General features: G+C 46.2%; 2 protein-coding genes across 9 annotated transcripts in view; one reads left to right on the plus strand and one right to left on the minus strand.

Moving 5' to 3' along the window:
• Br140 (bromodomain-containing protein 140) overlaps window positions 1-6764 on the plus strand; it is a 22047-nt gene extending 15283 nt beyond the window's left edge. For 3 of the 5 annotated variants that reach the window (XM_089551603.1, XM_089551606.1, XM_089551607.1), the window contains exons 9-12: window positions 1547-1672; window positions 4055-4156; window positions 5502-5727; window positions 6517-6764. In XM_089551603.1, the coding sequence (XP_089407729.1) occupies window positions 1547-1672; window positions 4055-4156; window positions 5502-5727; window positions 6517-6712 (650 nt within the window). In that variant the 3' untranslated portion in view covers window positions 6713-6764. The remainder of the gene's footprint in view (window positions 1-1546; window positions 1673-4054; window positions 4157-5501; window positions 5728-6516) is intronic. The other 2 variants (XM_089551604.1, XM_089551605.1) reach the window with 2 other exon arrangements.
• LOC149334943 (aminomethyltransferase, mitochondrial) lies at window positions 3015-22260 on the minus strand. Of its 4 annotated transcripts, none has more exons than XM_089551610.1 (9): window positions 21913-22255; window positions 20045-20279; window positions 19322-19467; window positions 16827-16908; window positions 15220-15365; window positions 14096-14282; window positions 12513-12635; window positions 10409-10554; window positions 3015-3292 (listed from the first exon to the last, which is right to left on the minus strand). In XM_089551610.1, exons 1-9 carry the CDS (start codon window positions 22006-22008, stop codon window positions 3254-3256), a joined length of 1200 nt encoding a protein of 399 aa, XP_089407736.1. In that variant the 5' UTR covers window positions 22009-22255; the 3' UTR covers window positions 3015-3253. The 4 variants fall into 4 exon arrangements, with proteins under 4 accessions (XP_089407736.1, XP_089407737.1, XP_089407735.1 ...); XM_089551611.1 differs by lacking the exon at window positions 3015-3292 and adding an exon at window positions 5921-6846 and having other exon boundaries at window positions 21913-22252; XM_089551609.1 differs by lacking the exon at window positions 3015-3292 and having other exon boundaries at window positions 10314-10554; window positions 20045-20276; window positions 21913-22260.
• Between the last annotated feature and the right edge of the window lie 24 nt (window positions 22261-22284).

The raw sequence follows: 22284 nt of genomic DNA on the forward strand, positions 1-22284 counted from the left end.
TCGCTTTGGGACGTTAAACCCCATAAAACCAACCAAACCAAATATTTCTAATAACACACGCAATTCTTACTTCGTATATCGAACGCGGTTTGCTACAACATGGATATATCGAACTGCCGAGCAGTGCCCTATGGCAGGCTCTCCCTCACTACACAAGTGACTAACGGCGGTACGGCAAGCTTTCGTGCCACGGTTTTCACGTTTCATCTCGCACTTGCCAACAGCCATATGAAAGGTATAGCGGAGTAAACAGTTGATAGTCAGGCGGCCGGCACCTGTTCAGGCCTCTCGCACCAGTGGATAGTGCCCCGGAACCAGCAGGTTGGTTGTATCCTTCCAGTAGCCATCGTGTGCTCACGTCAACTGTCGCGGAGGTGATGAAAGTGGCGGTAGCTCTTGTTTTGGCGTCCCATTTTTCACGCGACACTGCTTTAGTGCGGGAAAACCACCCTAGCTGGTGTTTGACCTGTCGGTGCTGTACAGGGAAGCTTACCTAGCTGGCGTTTGGCGCTCAATTTATTGTGGCCTTCGCAATCGCCATCTTTGGAAAAGCTCTTTTCCGGTTGCCTTAATCAAAGGTCTTCTCCAGTTGCCTTTTTTTCACTGACTAAATTGTGGTCCTCCTGCATGAACTGTTGAAATTTTGTGTTATGAATTTTGGCTATATCGAACTACTTTACCATTTTTTACCTGTTCACTGTATATGTCTAGAGGAACACTAGTTTGAAAACAGAAAAAAGTGTGCTTCTCAGACATAATCATGGAACAATCATTCATTTAATGCTTATTCCCTTACATACTGGCAGTAGCAGTTCTTGACTTCAAAAGGAAAGTGTATAGCAGTTTCACGTTTCCTTTACTTACCCATGGGGGAAAAACTTGAAGGTTAATGAAGAGGCTTGAAATTAATCTCAGGACAATGCAGCGGAGTATGGCAAGGAAAATGATAAGTGCGTTTTTAAGAGACAGGAAAGGAGTAGAGTGGGTCAGAAAACAAACACAAGTTAATGACATACTAGTCGAAATCGGGAAGAAGTGGGCATGGGTAGGGCATGTTACCACTTCATACCACACGGAAGTCAATACCCAACACTGTATTCTAAGATGGACGTAAAAAAATCCACTCACTGCAAAATGAATTTCGGCTTTTTTTACACTACTTGGCCATGTGATGTGATAGCCATTAACCTACTTGCATTGTTCTATTTTGTAGTTTGTACTTTTGTTTTGTGTCTGTGGTCAACAAGCGCACCTATTTTCTGAAAAAAATGTACCAGGAGATCTGAAAGTATTGGAAAAATTAAAATTTCAGTTATTTGAAAGCTATAGACAATGGCAAATGTAACTATTCTGGCAACTTTTTTCGTTATTAAAAAAAAAAACCATGTCTTTCTGTGAAAACTGCATTGTGCTGCCCTCCTTACGTTTAAAACTTGAATTTTTACTTTTTCTATTACTCTTGGATCAGTGTGGTAGTTCAGAGTGAGCGCTCTCATATTCTCTGCCTGTACTGCGATGTTTGTTTATGGTGTGCGAACACTGGCAGCAGCGTGCCGCGCGTCTCGGCGTGCAGGACCCCGGAAGCGCGGACGATCGGCGAGCCAGGGCAGCTCTCCGGGTCCGCTCGGCTGTTTCCCACCACAGACGGACAGCTTCAAGGTGTACCGGTCCTGTGAGTAGCTGCAGTCTATGTCCCTGCTAATCATGATGTAGTCCAGTGGGTAACATTCTCAGTTTCTTCTAAGAAGCAAGCAAAAATTTGACAGAAAAAATTCCCATCCTTGCACATGATTAATTATGCAATTTCTGTTGTGAGCTCATATCTCCACATTGTGAATCATGACCGATTTCAGGGTCTCAATAAGTATTATTTTTATATACTTCTGTTATTATACATCATTATGTAAATGAATCGGGGCATTTTAAGCATTTCAAAGTGGTCGAGCTTGCACATCAAGCAAAAGAAAATGTGTACTGACCAGAGCCACACCAAAACTTCCATAAAATGCAGAGATATGTCACTTTTGTGTTCATGCCTAGCTTGAAATGGTTCTGCAGAAAGTTGTACACATTTCAGAGCCTTTCTATGGTGTCCACATTTGTGGATATTGTGCCTTGTGCAGTAAAACCTGGTTTATATAAAAAAATGCATAAAAATACTATATTAACTGGAAAACGGTTGATCCAAACCATCCAGTTTTCAAAGATGTGTGTAGTGATTATCATTATGGGATGATGAAGAGAGGGGTGCATAGTGCTGTAACTGTCTCCATTGAAGAGATCACCTCAGCAGCGCTATGCATAGGAATGGGATTAAAAGGACAGAGGAGAGGAGGGGGGTCAGTTGGGTAAGAGGGAAAGGGAAGGGCAGGGGGGTGAAGCATGCACAGTCAGAGCAATGTGCGCACATTCACTGCCTCAGTGTAAGCCAGAAGTAGCTTGAGGGCACGGCGAAAGCCGGGTCAGGTGGGAGTAGAAGTTTCCTCAAGGGACCCACATGAAGTTTTGAGGTTGCGATACCCTCGGCAAAGGGTAGCGCATTCAGCACTGAGAACAGGGCACTCTACAAAGATGTAGCGTAGAGTTTCCACTGTGCCACAGCGGGCACAGCGCGGATCAGTTGAATGAGGTACAAAGGCATTTGGCATTTATTGACATTTTTTACTTCGTAAAAATCTCTATTAGCATTTCTATTCAAATGTCTGAGCAGCTTCCTTATTTGTGTTACTCAAGGCCCGGAAGAAATGTCGCAACACATTCGGTCAGTCTACGATAATGGCAAAATTAGCGGGGTTTCTTTCTTGTTTATGCATGCTTCACCCCCTTGTACGAATGCACTGCGGGGAAGTCGCCGCGCGGCTGACTGTTGTTATTCTGTGTTCCCAGGACTCGGCACACTTGTATGTAAGCGCATCCATGTAGTTCTTGTATGCTTCGCCCTGTTAGTCAGCGCTCCGGTGAAATTGTTGTGTTTCTCTTTATATCCCATTCCCACGACAGTAATGACCCGCTCGTATGGCAATGCATTACTTTTATTGCGAAAGCAATATTGCTAGCACTTTTCTGCCGTCGGCGGAGGTCCTTCCTTCGCTGTCACGTGGCACGACCACGTGACAGCTTGACTTCACGACCAGAGGAGAGCAGGGGCCCCAACTCGTCTCTTCGGCCGTAGTCGTTCCTTTGCTCGGCGCGGCGGCTACCACGTGACGGCCTCCTCGGCCCGCCGCGTGAGGGTGCCGCAGGCGCGCTCCGCTTAAGTCTTGTCTGAGGAGTTGTACAAGGCAGCGATGTGCTGCGCGCAAACGCCGGCGCCGGCATGCCGTGCCGAGGAAACAGATGAAGAAAGAGAAAGGCAAGATAGGCGCCGCAGAATGGGGAGCCTGGCACATTCTACAAGTTCTCTTTCTTTCAGTAGCAATCACGCCAACGTTCCTCCCTTCCTGTGACAGAGAATTACTGCGCCATTTCCTTTCCTCAAAAAGCCGGTAGCCACGCTTGACCTGTAGACGCGGGGCACTGCGTTCCTTCAGTTGGAGGCGCTGCGCACTTTCGCAACCTACCAGGCTTAACCAAAGCTAAGCCCCCACCAATTTTTTTTATGCATTGCCCCTTTGCACCAAGGCACTGCAAAGAAGCCACCTTGGCGGGTGACTGCTGCCATATACCAGCTTATATGTTTTTGCACAGGTGCATTTGGCAGTACTAAAGGTATTATACGACCAGGATTTGTTGCAAATTTTTAACATTGCTTGAGAACAAAAACACATGCATCTTTATTAAACTTATCCCTTGAACGTTGTAGCCAGGAAATCGTATGAATCGGAAGAAAGATAGTGTAACTCCGTAGGACATTTTTATTGGTCTCAGTTGGTCTCAGTATGAACCGGGAACATATCAGCGAGGTGTAACTGTTATCGAGGATTTACAGTGTTCATATCACTTGCACAAATGTGGATGCAGGAGATATGAAATTTCTTCGCTTCCCGCTTCTGCTGCTGAAGTGGGAATGTTCTGGCTGAGCTGTGTGTTATTGCTTGTGTGTGTGTGCGCGCAGACGAGCAAGGCAGTGACTCGGATCGGGAGTCGTCGAGCGAGTCTTCCGAGTCGGCATCGAGCAGTTCTTCGGACGAAGCCACCGAACCTGACGAGGCACCCGGTCAGTCTCGCTAGACTCTTGAAGAATTTGCAGTGAGACAGGCCGGGTGCAGCCACTGCAAACGTTTTCGCCCTGTACATATTCTTCTATCGATATTCTCTTGGTTCTTTTCTTCTTGTTTGTTATCTGTCACTTCCCCTTCTTACAAGCTCACCTGGGTGATATCGATCACCTGTACAGCCAATAAATATAAATATACAAATCTTCTACATCAGCGTTGCACTCCTAACTTGAAATTTAGTCCTCGAAAGTATGGCATGCAAGCTGTACAGTGCATTCCTGCATTAAAAATGTTATTCTATGCCTAAGCTGCATCCTGGCTTTTGAGTCATGTCATTGTGAAGGGCTCTGGATCATGGGATCATGTTTGAACTTTCTTCTCTATGCACTGGGATATTAGTTGAGAGGCTTCTTGTATTTCTTCGTCATTGAGGTGTAGTGACAATAGCCAGTAATTTTTAGCCCACGCACTTGCGCTGTACTTGCCTATGAGACTGAAAGATGTAGGCTAACGAAAAGGGTTCAACTTAAATTGAGGACAATGCAGTGAGCTGTGGCTAGGAAGATGATAGGTGTAAGGTGAAGAGGCAGGAAGTGGGCAGAGTGGGTGAGGGAACAAACGCTGGTTGATGACGTCCTAGTCGAATTGAGAAGGAAGAAATGGGCTTGGGCAGGGCATGTAATGCGAAGGGTAACGGAGTGGATTCCAAGAGAAGGCAAGCATAGCAGTGGGCGGCAGAAAGTGATGTGGCCGAAGGAGATTAAGTTTGCAGGGATAAGGTGGCTGGCACAGGACAGGGTTAATTGTAGAGATATGGGGGAGGCCTTTGTCCTGCAGTGGGCTTAGTCAGGCTTATGATATGACTTGCTCAGTGATAAGAATGCCGTACCCACTGAGCCATCACAGCGTCTACTACTACCTGGCAGACAGGCACCCATTATGCCAAGCTACCAGCAGCTGTGCATACCTTTGCCTGGTCATAGCTGCAGCTGGTACTGCCAGTTGTCAACATTTCTTGCGAAATTGCAAGCAGGTGCACAGCTGAGATTTGAAGAACAACATTTGCATGTTCCTAATAGTGGGAGTGCCACTTCTCTAATACTACCATAGGGCATTGTCATTTTTCTCAGCTGGGACCAATCTAGCTCTGCACAGGTAACACTCACTGCCTTGGGAATCTTGCACGATGTTTTAGGAGTGTAGCATTTCAATCAGCTGGTTCCTCATTGAAGTCAAACGACACTAAAGGAAGCAGAGACTCAAAAGGGAGGAATGGACGAACAGCTCACGAGATGCATGCAAGACAGGAGCGCACACGGGATGCCAATGCTAATGACCCTGCAGGGCCTGCGCGGCCGGAGATTCCACTGGAGCCCCTGGACCTGGTGTGGGCCAAGTGCCGTGGCTACCCGTGGTACCCAGCGCTCATCATCAACCCCGAGATGCCGCGCGGCGGCTTCACGCAGAACGGCGTGCCCATCCCCGTGCCCCCCGAAGAGGTACTGGGCCTGCGCGCCAACCACCCGGAGCCCGTCTATCTCGTGCTGTTCTTCGACACCAAGCGGACGTGGTGAGGCCCCAAAACTTCGCTCCTCTGCGAGACTGGGTGCGACCCTGTTCAGCCTGGCTGCTGCCAGAGCAGTAGCTGTAGGAGGATATTGACCTCCCAGAGTTGGGAAAAATTTCTCTTAAAATATTTTTGGTTTGGTTTATTGGGGTTTAATGTCCCAAAGCGACTCAGGCTATGAGGGACTTTGTAGTGAAGGGCTCTGGATAATTTCGACCACCTGGGGTTCTTTAACGTGCACTGACATCGCACAGTACACGGGCCTCTAGAATTTCGCCTCCATCGAAATTCAGCCGCCACGGCTGGGATCGAATCCGCGTCTTTCGGGTCAGCAGTCGAGCGCCGTAACCACTGAGCCACTGCAGCGGGGCACTTAGAATATTTTTAGAAAGCCATAGAAAGCCACCAGGTGACCCAAAAGTGACAGAAGTAGTAAAAATTACAAGGTTTCCACTAATGTGCACAGAATGGCTTGGTATGTATGCTTTTTTTAATGCTGAAAAATGTTATTGCCAGAGTAGTTAAACTTGCCAGCAGCTGGTGGCTTTGGGACTGCTACAGTGCTATATGGTGGTTGCTTATAAAGTGTTCTGTTGATAAAATTTTCCATAAAAAAAAAATCCTGTCTTTCTGCACATCTTTGCGAAAACTGCACTGTGCCATGGTCTACACATTTCAGATTATATTGAATTTGTACTTTTCTTGTTACTTTTAGATCGCCTGGTAGGTTTTCTTTTCCGTTCCACATCTGTAGTCGGGCTCATGATGAAATTTCCTGAATGGCGTGTGCAGGCAGTGGCTGCCGAGAAACAAGCTCGAGCCGCTGGGTGTCGACACAGCCAGAGACAAGGCGAAGCTGGTGGAGTCCAAGAAGCCCGCCGAGCGCAAGGCCGTCAAGAAGGCCTTTGAGAATGCCATTTTGCACCGCTGCCGCGTCACGGGACAGTCGACGGGCCTGTCGGGCGATTCGAGCGGCGACGACCAATAAACCATGCACTTTTTCTTCCTCCTTCCCTTCTGCAGTGCATGCCGGAGACTTCCTTTGGGGCCTCGTACTTTGTTCAGGCCCAATGATCTTACATGGCCCCGACTTCTGCAGCCACACGAGCGGGGGCCGCTTTACTGAAGAAATAGACAGTTTGTGAGATGAGATTGTACTCTGCAACATTTATTTATTAAGTCTGCGATAGCTTAAAGCTAAAATTGTGATCTAATAGTTGTCTGGATTACGATAGCCTGTCTTGTGCAGTTGGTACTCTGTCTCTGCGTGTCCCTAACACAGCCGGTGAATACCTGCTTTAGAATGCACCGAAGCTTAAAAAAAAAGAAAATTCTTCCTCAGTCGGTCTTAGAAAGCGTTAATATTACACCACGACATTAAAGGTGCCACTCTGTTTCACTTCCGCTCACGAGTTCATGCAAACTTTGAGCTGTCTGGCTCACGGTACGAATTAAACATTAATTCTCCTCGTGGCACAAGTCGCCACAGGCACACAACAATTGTTTCTTCCACTGTGGTCACCAAGAGGGGCAAGCTGTGAAATGCCATGTTACTTGAATGCGTTATCAGAAATTCGGTAACATTTACGTAGGCACCAATCTTAAAATGGTCTTGAAACATCACGAATCAAGTACCTTTCAGTACACTATGAAAAAAAAAAAATAGGTGGTTTAAGGATGGCAGGGCGATGTGAAGCACTAAAATTTGCAGAAATTAACCACCCAAATTTTGGGATGTTCTGAATTTGTAATTCATTTTTTGTTACAACATTTCTCTAGGCTTTATCAAACTGCTGTCTTTATCAGAATCAGTCTGTTACGAGTGGTGTGAACGCAAGTATTGGCTGGCTGAGAAATGTCAGACATTAATTACCGGAGGCTGAAAGGCAGATTCAAGTGAGATCTGAAATGGTGTCCATTTTGCAGGTTTCTGAAGTGGTGTTAAAATCAAATCCAGACACTCTCTCCTAATTTCTTTGTGTTTAGACGAAATGGTCTTTTGATGTTGGTGCCTGTTTTGTTATGAGAAAATTTCACTTACATGAACTTTCTGGCAATGAATCAGCTTGTAAAAAACTTTGCATCTAGCAGCGAGTGACGTTTTTGCATCTTAAACATTTGATAGTACATATCACATGCTGGCCATGCATTTTTCGAATGTCTCTTTGCAATGTTCATGTACTAGTATTGTTGTTCTCAAGTCTGTAAGAAAATGTTTAGCAGTATTAAAGAATTTTTAGAAAGATAAAAGACTCAAGTCTGAGCATGAGGTCTTTCAGAATAAGAGTTCGTTGCTGGACTTAGCAATGGAGATGTCTATTTCTTGTTGCATGATCAAGTTTACTTTGTTTGAGCGTTACCTGTTTATTAAAGAAAACATGGAATTTTGTTCCTGACTAAGTCTAAGCACACATATCACTGTGCCTTTACAATGATCATGAACTGAGTGAGTATCGTTTTGGGCAAAACCATTAAAACTTTTTCTAGAGTAACTAATTCTCTTAAACATTACACTGCAAGGTAGAGAAACCAACCAGCTAGCTGAACTCGTGCATTTCTTGAAACAAAGCGTGCAAAACAGCACACAGGACAAAAGACACTGACACTGTGTCAGTGTCTGTTTCGTCTTGCATACCATTGTGTGCGCTTTGTTTAAAAAAAAAAAGGTGAATCAACTTGCCCACCGGTTGATGCTTCTGAACTTGTGCATTTTGCTCAGCCTTCTTGCAAAAATCAATTGCTTTAAAGCACTTTAAACCAAGGAGGTAAAAAGATTAAAAGGCACCTAGTATGGTTGCATGTTCTTTCGATAGGTGAGGCATCAGCAAACATGAATCGCTATTTGCAATTTATCTACAGCTGGTAAATTATTTTTTTTTCTCTTGTGCTTCAGTTTCAGCATCCGAACAGTAGCTATGATGTACAGGAAGATTGGGGGTCATGAGAGGTGTACAAAAGCTGCAATACAATCGCTACTTAATCAGTTTAAATCGTTTCAACTCTTGTGTAAGCCTGACCCTAGAGCCAGAATGACAACTAACAGACAGGCTGTTATTATACTGCAGTTTTTGTATGCCTCGCATGACCTCAATCTATTTCGTATATCACAGCCAGCATTTGAGTGTTGAAACTGAAACATGGGGAAAAAAAATTACCAGCTTTGGGAAATCCTGCATGGTAATCCACGTATACTAACGTCTTATTCTTTCTAAAAAAAGAAAAATTTGAGGGGACACTTAAGCTCCACGTTAAGGATATGATGCAATAGCGTTAATGAGTTAGTGCTCATATATGCGGAATCTGTCATTCTCAACTTAATATTCATAGGTTCCTGGGAGTCTTCGCACTACTGCCCTGCGATGGCAGGTGCTGCCATCGGTGGGGCTTGTGTGGCCCAAGTTGCTGTTCCCGAGCAACCTCTCTTGTCCAGTCATTAATTTAACTGCCACCTGCCACAGTGGTCAGTTTGCTCACAATCCCATGGGCAGGTTGTGATGATGCCACGAGGTCACGTGACCTAGGTTGCTTCTGCGGTGGGTGGCTACTTCGGCCACCCTACGTATTTTTCGCTCACAGCCCTGATACCTGCTTTTTTGGGTATGGGGCCTTTAATGCTACGGCGTTAAAAAAAGCTATTCCTTTAAGGGATACTGAACCAAACTTTTGGAGCTGCTCTTTTCCATGTAAACAAGAGCTTGACTGCTAAAATTGATAAATATGACAAGCATTTTAGCGAAAAAGGCGGATAACAAACGCACTTTTTTTCGCGATTTATTGCCGTATCGTTGCACCTGGTGGCCGCCTGAGGAAGCTACGACTAAACGTCATTACACCCGCGCGCCCACCGTTCCAGCAGAAGCACGATTGCCATCGCTACTCGCGGCTTTTCCATGTCTGTCGTCTGCTCATGGCATGCTCATGGCGTACAAAGATATGTCAAAATGTTAATCGATGCTGTCTACAAACCATAACCGTATGCACGCTTAAGTCCGCTAAATGCAGCTACTTTTTCCGGACCTTACGCCATTTAGAACATTCTCACTTTTAAAACAGAAGCGCGACGATGTTCAGACTAGTGGCGCCATCTGGTGGTTAGGAGGGGAAGCATTGTTGTCAACAAACCGGCACCCCCTCTTAGCCTAAAGGGGACAGAATCGTCACTCTAAATAAAAAATAAAGCAAATTTATTACTCGTAAGTTTTCTTATGGGCGACAGGAGACGAAGCAAAAGATCGGTGGCCCATTTATGGCCACTGAACGCGCTGAAGAAGCCAGTAACAATGACGCAACCAGTCTGAAGCGAGGTTTCATGCATCGAAAGGCGCCGCCATATTTGTCGCCGCGGGAGGGTGCTATGACGTCACGCTCTTCACCTCGCGCCGGCCGGGAGGGCTTGGCGCGCGCTCATGAAACATCGAAAATAAAACCATCCGCTGAAAAATACGCGCAATGACGACTAGATTTTGGTGTAATCACATTCCGAGAATCTATTTTCAGCGTTTTTGTTCAATTTTCAGATTTTGCTTCAGTATCCCTTTAAGCCTGTAAAGACTCTTCTTTCTTCAGCCAGATGGCACCTTACTCGAATAGCCGTTACATTTCACAACTTTATTTATCCCGTGTAGTAGTGGCTGGGCACGAATGGCATACGCGTCACAGTGGCTTCGATGCGGCGACCACGCACCTCAAGTTGCACATTGGTGCCGACAGCACTGTGCTCACGTGGCACGTATGCCATGGCGATGTTTGAGCCCAAGCTCGGTGAGGGAATCCCACTGGTCACCTGGCCCAGTTTCTGCGAGCCCGTCGAGTCGTACACCACAGCACCACCTGCGTGTGGGCAACAATCTCTCGGTAAGCGTTTGTTTGACAGCGACTGCTGTTAGGGTATAGCTCACTATAGTTGAGGCTGCTTCCCAGTTCAGCGGTGTCTGCGTAATAACACGAAGGAGAAACTAGAAGCACAGTGGAGGGGCACTGCTTGCCACACTATGGATTTGTAGCTTCCTGTGTGTGCAGCAGCATTAACTTGTGCTTGTGCCGTTCTCGCCTCGGCACATAGAGGGCGCCCCTTGGTGGCAAAGCGAACAACGCATTGTGAACTGGGAATACCTGTCGCTGAATCTCGTGTTGCACAGGTGTAGTAACCAGTGGTCAGTTCCTTACTTTATTCACATTATTCCTAAAGGCCCTTACAGGAAGGGTATTGCATAGGGGAGGACCAAGACATTCTGATTAAAAACACATTAAATATGCTAAACATTAATAAACACTGGCTCCTTCTACCCAGCCATGTAGAAGAGCTGACCACTAATCAGCACAGACATGCTGCAAAGAACACTAATTCGAGGAAACGCTGTACGGTACACCGAGGAAGAAGGTTTCAGGTAAGCAAGATTCTCCTTCAATACCAGAACTTGCAATGAACCTGCTAGTTCAATCGAGGCTTCAGTAGAGTTCAAATTGGCATCAGGTAAGAGAATAGGATGCTGCAGCATGTGATTCAACTGTTCTGCAAGCTACTGTTAGGCACACTGCTCGTTACAACTGCCTATTACAACAGAGGGGGTTTTCACAGCAGTAGGCAAAAGCTGCTGGCATGCAAAAGAACAATGGCCATCCCAGTCTAAAGTATGGGCATAGCAAAAGCTCTTGGGCAGCAGAGAGATGCAGTGACTAGTCAATGGTCAAGTCAAAGATCACAAGGAAGAGTTTGCCACCATTGCCAAACTCTCGCCATGGACACCAGCATGGTGCCCTGGGAACTTTTGCAAGAGATGGTACTCGTGACTGTAATGTGAAAAGCAGGGGCGTCACGTGAAAATTCGTAGTGGGATGGTGCAAGAAAGAAACAATGGGGGGGGGGGGGGGCGCAAATTAAATCTCATAAAATAAATGAAATAAACAAATTGGAACAGCGAGATCACACTCTTGTTTAGTAGCAAAGAGGCCTTTACGAGCAGCATTATCGGGAACTGTCTCTCTTCAGGGCCTGAGAAGCTTTCGACAATTTTCTCTGTGCCCTGGTGAATTTGCGGGGTGGCAACCACCACCCCGGCCTAGCGCAGTCACAGATGAAAGGCAACACTGTGCTCACGCTCTAGATTAGGCTTACGGAATTTTTTCTTCAGCATAGAACTTAAAAAGGGCCATAGAGGCAGACTACCGTACACATTCCGTGCAACAAACGGCACCCCTCTTGCATTGCAACCTGTCCAGCACAACAAGAATTGCTGCCAAATCCAGGGATTCAATTAAAATCCACCACATTAAGTTTAATGGGACACCAAGGACAAAGTGAAGTTGGCCTGTATTGACACATAACCACGTTCTGATGACAAAGACATTATTTTCACTGATAACGGAGCTTGTGCAGGTTAAGAAAAGGAAAAAAAAAATGATGTACAGGTGTTGTCACCACTGGCCATTTTCCCTAGCAAACTGTTGTGCTCCAAGACATTTTTTTAGGTTACACCACTCTTCACTTCCTAACAGTGATCACCAAGTCCTATTCGGTCTTGATGCCATGAGTTTGATTTCAGTGGCAGGAAAATTTTCAAACAGTATTTTCTCGACAATAATAAATGCATATTCTGCTTCAGGACAAACATCAACATAACCAAAAGGGCTACAGAATAATTTTCACAAAAACGAAAATTGGACGCAGTCATGACCGGTGTCGTGCATTAAGTGTAACACACAAACACAGTGACATTGGTCAAAGCAGTGAGCTCAAGGAAACGTGTTGCACAGACCGAGTAGAGGCTCAGCTAGAGCTAGGCACTTACAGCGTGCAGGTGGTCCTGCAGTTGTGGCCACAAGGCCCACGCGCCGTCTACTGGGCTTCTGCTTCAACTGGTCCAAGATGACAGGTGCCCCGGGAAAGTCTGCCAGCTGCCGCCTGCGCTTGCCTGCACGAGTCGTCGTGTTTGGCCAAGTGAATTTATGGTAATGGTGTGCCCACCGCGTCAAACGTACACAACTAGCCTGTTAACTAGTACAACAGCTTGACATATTTCCCCGAACATGCAAGCACATGGTACCTATACTCTACTTCACAAATCGTTTGCAGCGCTATGAAAGCTGCGGTGATCTCAGCCAATTAGAAGGGCATACCGTGTCCCTCTGTGCCCCTCACCCCACGACTGGTGGCTCCATCACTGAGAAGGAAAGAGCACCAGGGCCCAGCTGCTGTGCGCAAGAGACTCGGCTGGCTCGGCGGATGCCATGTTTACGAATGGTGACGCACCACTTTTCAGCAAGCCTCTGCAGCGCTGTGTTTGCACGGACTTTCTCCGCTAATTCAATCAGCGAATGAAATGCTCACTGTACTTTCAAAACGCCGCACCTTTTCAATTACTGTAATGCTTGTTTGATAAACAGTTACAATACTGCTCATATATTTCAGGGACTATTTGTTGCTGTCCTTAGTCCTGACTGGATAAGAGAGCTCTAAGACTATTTGAAAATAACAGCATGCAGGCCAAAGCACCACATCCTAAAAATCGGCTCTCAAATGCTCTGTGAGTGGATCATGCTCAAAGATGTACTACGTCCGACTACGATGAGAGCAGTCTGCAAGTACACCTGAGTACAAGCACTGGCGGCAGAAAGTTGGGTGGATGAGATTAGGAAGTTTCTGGGAATAAGGTGGCGACTGGCACAGCACCGGATTAATTGCAGAGAGATGAGAGGGCCGAGAGGTTTTTGCCCTGCAGCGGGCGTAGTAAAGATGATGATGATGATGGCTGGCTATACAGCAAATGAATTGCACTAGGGATTTACATATTTCAAGAGCAATTATTTACCGGCCCAGTGTTGCATAGTAGCCACCCAGCACAGGAATGGATGATAAAAATGAAATGATGCAATATCTCTTGAACTGTGCTTCTGCGTACACCCATAAAACAAGTTGCACTGGTGGCCACAAACAAATCTCACTAATGGTTACAATTATTCTGCATCGGGTAAGCCTTTGTCTCTACATTTCCTCCAAGAGACCTCCCACAGATCACTTCTTCACTCCAGGAGTGATGTTCCACGCTGTAACTGATAATTCTCTAAAGCAGGCTGTGAAATGCCTATTTATTTCCCCTTTTCCATTGAACTTTTTTAGAAAGTCCAGAAACTGTAAAAAAAAAAAATTATTCTTAAAATTTCCTGAAATTCCCTAAGTTTGCGGGGATACAGTGGCGGCAACTGACAAAGGAGAGGGTTAATTGGAGAGACATGGGAGAGGCCTTTGCCCTGCAGTGGGTGTAGTCAGGCTGATGATGATGATGATGATGATGCACCACACTCGCAGCAGGGAACTGCCGACTTAGGTTTAGTGCACAATGCAGAGTGCAGCACCACGTCTCTTCATGCTCACCAATGGTAAAGGTGAGGCCTGCCTCAACGGGGGTTGTCTCCTCATCGATGTCCTGACCGTAGAGGCAGAGGCCCGCCTCAATGCGGAGGGAGTCGCGAGCACCAAGCCCTGCCAGCTGAAGCCGTCCGCCCGATCTCGACAACAGCTCTTCGGCCAGTGAGGTCACGTCAGCACTAGGCACTGACAACTGCAGCACAAGAGAACGCCTGTGGTGAACTGATGGCCAGGGATGTCATTGCAATGAGCCGGTTCAAGCTGTCACAATGAACCTGTTCAACCTGTTACAATGAACCTTAGAGAACTGCAAGTGCAGAAACAATCACTTCAAATCAGTTCTACTACGGCGCAAGTTTGTGCCTCAGCCCATGTTTGCAGAGAGCTTAAAGGTATCAAGAAGCACCAATAGAAGCAAGTGCACCACTTTACCAAAAGCTTATCAGTTTTCAGTTACTGCATGAAAATAACCAACAGGTGCAATAGCTGCACAGGTACAAAAGCATTACAGCGTATGCTCAACTATGCCATCTGGGCTTATGCAAAAAAGAGGCTGCTCTAACGAAATGCAGGTACTACAGCAAGAGCTGCTATATGCGACATCCCTCAAGACATGGGTGTCAGCCGTCCACGAGTGAGGAAAAGCTGGAAGTGGAATGCACAGCGCAAACACACTTGGCTCTCCTACTAGGAGTGGGTGAGAGAAAACACAACGCAAGCTGTGAGGGCAATGAGGCTGTGTTTCTGGCAGAGGTGTCTGCAAATGCCACATGAAGCCACAAAGAGGTAAACAGCATCCACATGCAGCACAGCTCTCACCAAGTTCACAACTCTGCCCGACATATAACACAAGCGTTGCAGATTTTTATACTTGAAAGCACAAAAACAAAATATCTAAGAGGCGTGCAACAGAGCCTCAGAATAGAGCTTTTAAAGAATTTTTACAGAATTTTTTTCTATTGCAGAGCTTAAGCATGAAGGCCTGTGGCGCAGCCAAAGTGCATGGTGTGTGTTATTATTAAAAGTCCAGAACACAGCATGAAAGCCAAATGAATGCATAACATGCCCACTGAAAATCAAGAATGAGTATAGATAAAAACAGCAGCCATGGCTGTCACCATCTGGCGCACCTCGAAGCCGTCCTCTCCCGTATATCCGCAGCGAGTGATCCGGCAGCCCGAGATGCCGCCCAGGGTCACCGTGGCCCCTCGCATGAAGTGCAGGGATGCCAGCGTGCAGTCGACAAGCGGCTGCAGCAGCTCAGCTGCCGCAGGCCCTGCAGGATGGATGGTGTGTGCAGTGTACAATCAGATGTCATGGCATTCATTCATTCATTCATTCATTCATTCATTCAACAGTTGAGCCTCTTACAAAAGTCCCCACAGAGAGGGCAATGAAGAAATTCGAAGCTCAAGAAAACAAAATTTACAAACACTGAATACACAATCTACATACAGCCATGGTACAGTCATGGAAGTAAGCATCCAGGGTGTTTGAATTCACATACATCACTCTGTTCCACAATGTACGATGGCAGTGTACTCTACGGCCACACTCACATGTTCGCAAGTGTGACTGTACGAGTCTCTGTACCCTCTGTCTTGGTAAAAGTGCAGGCCTGTGGGCAAGTCGATGAGACATATATGGGAACCTAAAACGCAGTGACTATGGCTGGCTGCATGTGGAAAAATGTGAAAGTTGAACCATTCAAATGAGGACCGACACTGTAGCTTCCATGGTAGAATGCAGTGCTGTATGCCTAAGCCAAACCTAAAGCAGCTTTCGCTGCAAAACACAAGTGGAAGTCGACTTCTAGAAACAGGGTTCTCATGTCATCGCTCAGTAGCTACACTGGCTTCAGCGAGAGAGGGGGGGGGGGGGGGGGGGTTTACTTCCAAAAAAATGGGATGTCATGTCATCGTTGGGTTGTTGTACTGGGTTGAGTGAGAGCGTGGGTCCTCAGGCGGTCCACGCGTGAATGACAACGACAAAACTGCCACACAACTGTGGTAGCCAGAACATGTCACTTTTTCTGATGCTTACGGTTTCGTGTCAGTGTCCTCACGTGTAGTGGCGAAACCTACTCAACCAAGTAACTGCTCTAAGTGGGTGAAAACATGTGCGCTTTGCTAACAGATGGCAAGGAGTTCAAGCCTCCTGTTCCTACAAAGAAGTGTAAGGTATATGGTGACTGCTTTAAAATGTACAACTGCACTATTTAATTTGACAGTACAACTGTATCACCACACCCCTGGCTTCCATGTTTTTGTTAATTTTCTCCTTTGACTGAGTGTAACTCCTACTCAATAGCCAGCTAGCTGCAGCGTGCCTGTCAAGGATACCAACTTTTTCCGGTTAAAACAGAATTGCTAAAATTGAATTTGGCGTACTTTTATAATTTTTTTTCCCGCAGTTTAAACCAAATAGTCCGACCCCTGCTCACAGCATATCATCATCAGAAGCATTACCATCACGATACTTTTGTTCTGCGTTAGCTGCACTTTAGGTCTACATTTTCTGTCTCACGTCCTCCTGGAAATGACAAGAAATGTGCACAGGCATACACTGTGCCAAAACTTTCTTTTCTTGTTCATGAAGACAAAGCATCAGCAAAGTGCAGAGCAGCCTTTGAGACATGCCTCTTTCTGCTATTATGCAAGCATTCCTGATAACCTGAACCGAAGAAACGATCACTCTGGATTTGCGCAAAAGGGGGGAGGGAGGGGGGGGGACGCACCCTGGATGGCCAGCAAAGACCAGGAGTCCATGAGCTCCAGAGTGGCCTGGCCTCCTGAAGACTGGAAAGCTGCCAACTTGGCCTGCACGGTAAAACCAACATCCCTATTGTGAAGTGTGAGTACATTTTTTTTCCGGCTGAGGATCTGTGTGACATGTAAGGTGCCAAGTTGCAGCCTAGTATAAAAAAAAGCACAAAACAAGACTAGATGAGGATGACACGTGTGGAACAATTCATGCACTTGCCTTCTTGTTGGCTTGGTGTTATGTCTGCATTAAATTCTCGCATCAAAAACTATAAAGCTTGAATACAGTTCTTTTTCATTACTAGTGAATAACTGCACAGACATATTTCCAAGTTCAACAGTGTTGTTGGCTAGACAATGTAAGCTTTTTGCATATGCCCCTTTGTATGTATTCCATGACAATCAATGCCCCTAACTACTAATATGGATGGATCAGTAATCAAACAAACTTCATGAATAAGTTAAGCCACTCAACTTTAGCGCTGTTTGCATAAGTTCTGTCCTCAAGCTCCCAAGTGGCCTAGTATTTTACACAGAAAAAAAACACAAGCAATGAACAGTGCCACTGAGACAAGTGGCCCAGCCAGTGGCCACAGCACTGGGAGCATTTCCAGCCACACAGAAGGAAAGCACAGCAGTACTACAAGCATGAGTATGTTTATAATGCCAATGCTTTCAATGCTCACATTTTTTCAAGGTTGTTATGGGGTGGTGTACAAGGTGTACAACAGGATGTAAAACAGGGCGTAAGCAGGGGGCTGCGGGTAAGTGTGTAAACAGGAATGAGGGGATGTAAAGCTGGTGTAAGAAATGCTTCGGGATCACAACACCTCAGAGAATGCATCGTCAGTACAGCTGAGTGCATTAAGCTGTTGGCAGCAATATGTTACCATGTTGGCTTTTCTATCTAGGTACAGCCTGCCAAAGTTTATACCAGCATCTTACAACAGCAACTCCTCAGCTCAACTCAAAAGTTTATGCATTTCTCTGCATCCAGGATATATTGCTTGAGATTTAATGCTGCGCTGTGCTGTGCTGAATACTACCAAACTATCACAAAAACCAGTCAGTGTGTTTTTATCTTTCGCAATTAGGCCTCTTTGGTGTTCTGTGTGTTTTTACAAGAGTAGGTGTACAGTTCAAGGAAACCCATCTTGGCGGGCAAAAAAAAAAATTGAAAAACTGTTGAGCTTTTAAGCGCTTTCCACCAGTCATCACGCCTCATAATCCTTGAACTAATTTTCAGTTCTAATGCAAGTTGCCGTATACGTCCAAAAGACTGCGGCATGAATACTTCTGACATTTGGGGTCTTTTTATGAAGTCACTGGTACTAATGTGCGCCCCTTTTTTCTACAAAACCATTGGTTGAAATAGCTTGAGAGTGATATGTCATTCAATTCCTAGAGACTTTTTGAGTGCAATCGACCCATTTGTATGCAAGTGAGAGATGCACAGCTTGCAACTTAAAAAGCATTAACAGGAAAGCTTCATTAAAAAATTACAAGGAACTTCAGCGGCTAAAGTGGTGAAAGGCGAAAGCCTGAGTGCTGCATTCTGCTACACGATCGTTCACTTCACATTCTGTTGGTGCATTAATTAACTGCCAATTAATGACGCTTAATCTTTGCCTTTAGGAGTGGAACATGACAGTGTGTTGTAGCGCTGCCAGGGAGTCCACAGAACTCCACCACCCTTCAAAGCCCAATGCTTTTTGAGGAAAGGAAGTGGCGCTGTAATTCTCTGTCATACCTGAACCGCACCATACAGGAAGGGGGAAGGGAGGAAGTGGGGTGAAAGAGTAATGAAGAAAATGAAAATTGTATTTGAGGAAAGGAAATTGCGCAGTAACGGTGGACACTCATCAAAATTCACAGTGACATTAACACGATGAGCCATTAAAGGCTTTCGCCTTAAAAGAAGATTAAGCAAGTTGGTTTTAGAGAGGGCTATAGATATGGATGTGTGACTATGCAGCACAGTGGAAGAGAGTCAGAGTGATGGAAAGAATAGGGATGCTGGAGACAAATAGAAGTTGGGCTCTATTCATCGACTATCACATTATAATGACAAAGACCAAGACAACCGGACACGAAACTTTTATGAGCTAGAAAAGGTCAAGAAATGAATGAAAGGCAGGCATCGCCATTACCGGCTGATTTCACAAGCAAACTGCGGTGTGACAAGATGGTTTTCTGCGCATAGATTCCCAAGGCTAGGCTACAATACCATTAACTTCAAAACAGTGACCATGAAGTCCTTTTCAATCTTGGCAACATGAGTTTGAATCGTGAGGCAGGAAATTTTTCAGGTTTAATTTTCTCAGCGACAAACTGCCCTCCCACAGCACCAACACCAAAAAAGCCAAAAAGAGTCATCGAATCTATTTTTACCGGAAATAAAAACAGGGCAGAGTTGTCCCTTTAAAGGTTGGCACTACCATCTACTATCTCCCACACCAAGAGCACGTACCTTGACATGGGCCAGGTCCTTGTCTCTGCAGCCAGCATTGGAAACAACGTAAAGGAAATCCCGAGTCTTGTTCACTATGAGGTCATCAATGATGCCACCTTTCTCGTTGGTGTACACTGTTAGTGTGCCCGAATCGTCCACCAGGCCTGTAAAGTCAGTGAAGTTGCCAATCACAAAAATTCTTTTCTTCTTTAATCTATCAGCAATTCTGGGAGATATACTCACCCTGGCTAATCTGCTCATTCATTCAAGCTGACATTTGATATTTTGCGCAGAGACTGCACATACAGCAATGATGCTTGTCCAATACAGTGTACATGATCACAAAACTTGCAAGCTTACTCAAAAATAAAAATATGCTGCCATCTCATACAGAAGGGTCTTTGGTTAAGGCCATTTCTACCTATGAATTGAGTTCACATTGTGAGATGATAACAACAAAAGGCCAAATACAAGACAAAAAAAAAATTCCCAGCTGTGTCTTTCGATATTTAGTCCATTGTTTTGCATTATGATTTCGCCTTCAATGCCCTCCTTTAACAGCACTGTAAACGACATTTCCCTACCCCTTTCCAATCTCTGTGATGTCCTCTTCTTTATCTTCAATGACCAAATACAGCCACACTATTTGGCAGAAGGAAAAATTGTAACATCTCCATTGCTGTAAAAGTGATCTGCACCACTTTAAAAAAAAAAAAAGACTAGAAAATAAAAGGTGGGCACCTTCGATGTCAGAGACCACAAGGGACTCGACAAAGCGCACCCTGTCTGGGCCGTGCACCTTGCTCTGCAGCATGTGTGAGACGTCGAAGAGGCTGGCGTGGAGCCGCGTGTGCAGGTGTGAAGCGCCAAGACCCAGGCTGCTGTACTGCACAGGCATGGCATAGCCCGCAAAGGGAACCATCTTGCCTCCATGCTTCACGTGGAAGTCGTACAATGCTGTCCGTTGCAGGGCCTGCTGTGCATGGTACAATAAGTGTGGTCACTACAAGGTCTATTATACCTACAAACCAAAGTGCTACATCCTCCTGAGCCCTCGTGTTAACTGTGTCCCCAATTTTCTACAATATTGTCAAATATCTTTAGCTGCATTTCAAACTTCTGGATGTGTGCTGGGAAAAGCAAATCATAAAACTTCCGATGCACAGGGGAAAAGTAGAGTTCTGTCTTTCCTCCCATATGTGTTGCATTGTTAAAAGTGCTATTATGCACACAAATCCACTTGATTTTTCTAGACCCCCTCCATGAAATGTGCTTGCATTGACTTACTCAAACCTTTTTGAGGGCTCTTGAGGAGGAAAGAAACACTATGGGTTTGCACACTGACGTAGCACATGCAAAGGTCTTAAAAGAAGCACCTTTTTGTGGCACCAAACTTCCTTTTGCGGCTACCTCGCTTGCAGTTCTATTATCCGGTATATTGTGCATATGCCAAATCTCTATTAGTGCGTAGTATGAAATTCTAGAGGCCCTGTACTGTGATGTCAGTGCACGTTAAAGAACCCCATTAAAGAACCTCGGGTGGTCGAAATTTCCGGAGCCCTTCACTGCACTGCAGCTGAATTCCCTCATATAGCCCGAGTCTCTTTGAGACGGGACTTACACCCCCATAAACCAAAGCACTTACATCTCGATCTCTTAACTGCTCACAACTGGTTTTTCGTTTTGAGTATATGCAAGCGCACAACCTAGAACAGAAAATGAAAGAACAGTGCTGGTTTGTGTGTCTTGTCTCTTTCTTGGTCCGTGTGTGTTTGCGCTGTTGAACCACCATTATGAATCTGCATCAACTAGCCCAATCTACAGTTCCACAAAAAAAAATTTTTTGCTAATTGGTCTTTTACATAGCTATTGGTCACATCATATCTGAAAATTGAAAAGTGGTTTTTGAAGAAAGGAAATGGCGCAGTAACAGTCTTGCAACTCAGTGGACATATGGTGGACGCCCGAGGGAAGGGATTAAGGAGGGAGTGAAAAAAGGAAGGAAGAAAGAGGTGCCGTAGTGGAGGGCTCCGGAATAATTTCGACCACCTGGGGTTCTTTCGCCTCCATCAAAACGCGGCCGGGTTCGAACCCGGGAACTCCAGCTCAGTAGCGAACGGGCTAACCATTGAGCCACCGCGGCGGGTCGTATCAGATTATTCCGCGCATTTGCCCCCAAGATTAGAACACAGGCAGGTCACACGCGCTGCCCCCAGCGCGCTTCGGTTTAGCAACGTTCTTCAGGTGAACATTCGCGTACCCCTTGCATGGCCAGTGCATTCAGGGCGCGCTCTTCGAAACGCAGTCTGGCGCGCCTATGCCCTCTGCTCAAGCGTCCGCATCCACGGTCCCTCGTTCAGGACCGTGCCACCTTGCCATGTAACGCGCAGACGTAGCGCAGTGTTCTCACGCTCCTGCTGTCCTAACCATTGCCTCAACTTGCGAGTTCGGCGCCAGCCGGACAGTTTACGCGCTGGTCAACCGCGCACACAGGTTTCGCGGCGCTCGTGCCGAGAGCCAAGGTCGAGGCTGCGTTCGCGAGGACCTCACGGGTAATCGGCCGAACTCTGTTGTACCGCAACATCGGCCGCCAGAGATGTGTTGCTCACCTGGTCGCTGCTGGCACGGCGTAGCTGCAGCGGTGCAAGCTGGAACAGCGAGCGCGAGCCGCGACGCAGGATGACTCGGCAGCCGGGGATCCGCATGTTGCAGCACGCGCCTGAAGACGATCGCCGTGCTTGTCTGTGCGGCCTCCCGCGCGTCTTATCGACGGAGCGTCGCGCGACAACAGGCCGAGGCGATGGTGATAACGGCCGCGAGATGATGCGCAGAGTTGAAGGCGTGATCAGCACAACGCATCGAGGCCGTTACCGAGTGAACGTCGCCTACTGTTCGGTAGCCGTATTAAATTCCGTACTAAAGTCACAACTGCAGCCTGTGCGCTCCTGAACCTCCTTTTTGGCAATTTCGGTCTTGTCCGC

This window comes from Amblyomma mixtum, chromosome 7 (genome assembly GCF_055824585.1).
Source record: "Amblyomma mixtum isolate Tamu chromosome 7, ASM5582458v1, whole genome shotgun sequence".
Classification (NCBI taxonomy): Eukaryota; Metazoa; Arthropoda; class Arachnida; order Ixodida; family Ixodidae; genus Amblyomma; species Amblyomma mixtum.

Bases quoted from the DNA above. Each gene is read 5' to 3' on its own strand.
- LOC149334943 (XM_089551608.1), bottom strand. From the start codon at position 22,008: ATGCGGATCCCCGGCTGCCGAGTCATCCTGCGTCGCGGCTCGCGCTCG. The intron at 20,280-21,912 runs GTGAGCAACACA...TACCATGCACAG, and splicing joins GCCGTGCCAGCAGCGACCAG to CAGGCCCTGCAACGGACAGC. The intron at 12,636-14,095 runs GTGAGCATGAAG...CGACTCGTGCAG, and splicing joins AGGCCTCACCTTTACCATTG to GCAAGCGCAGGCGGCAGCTG.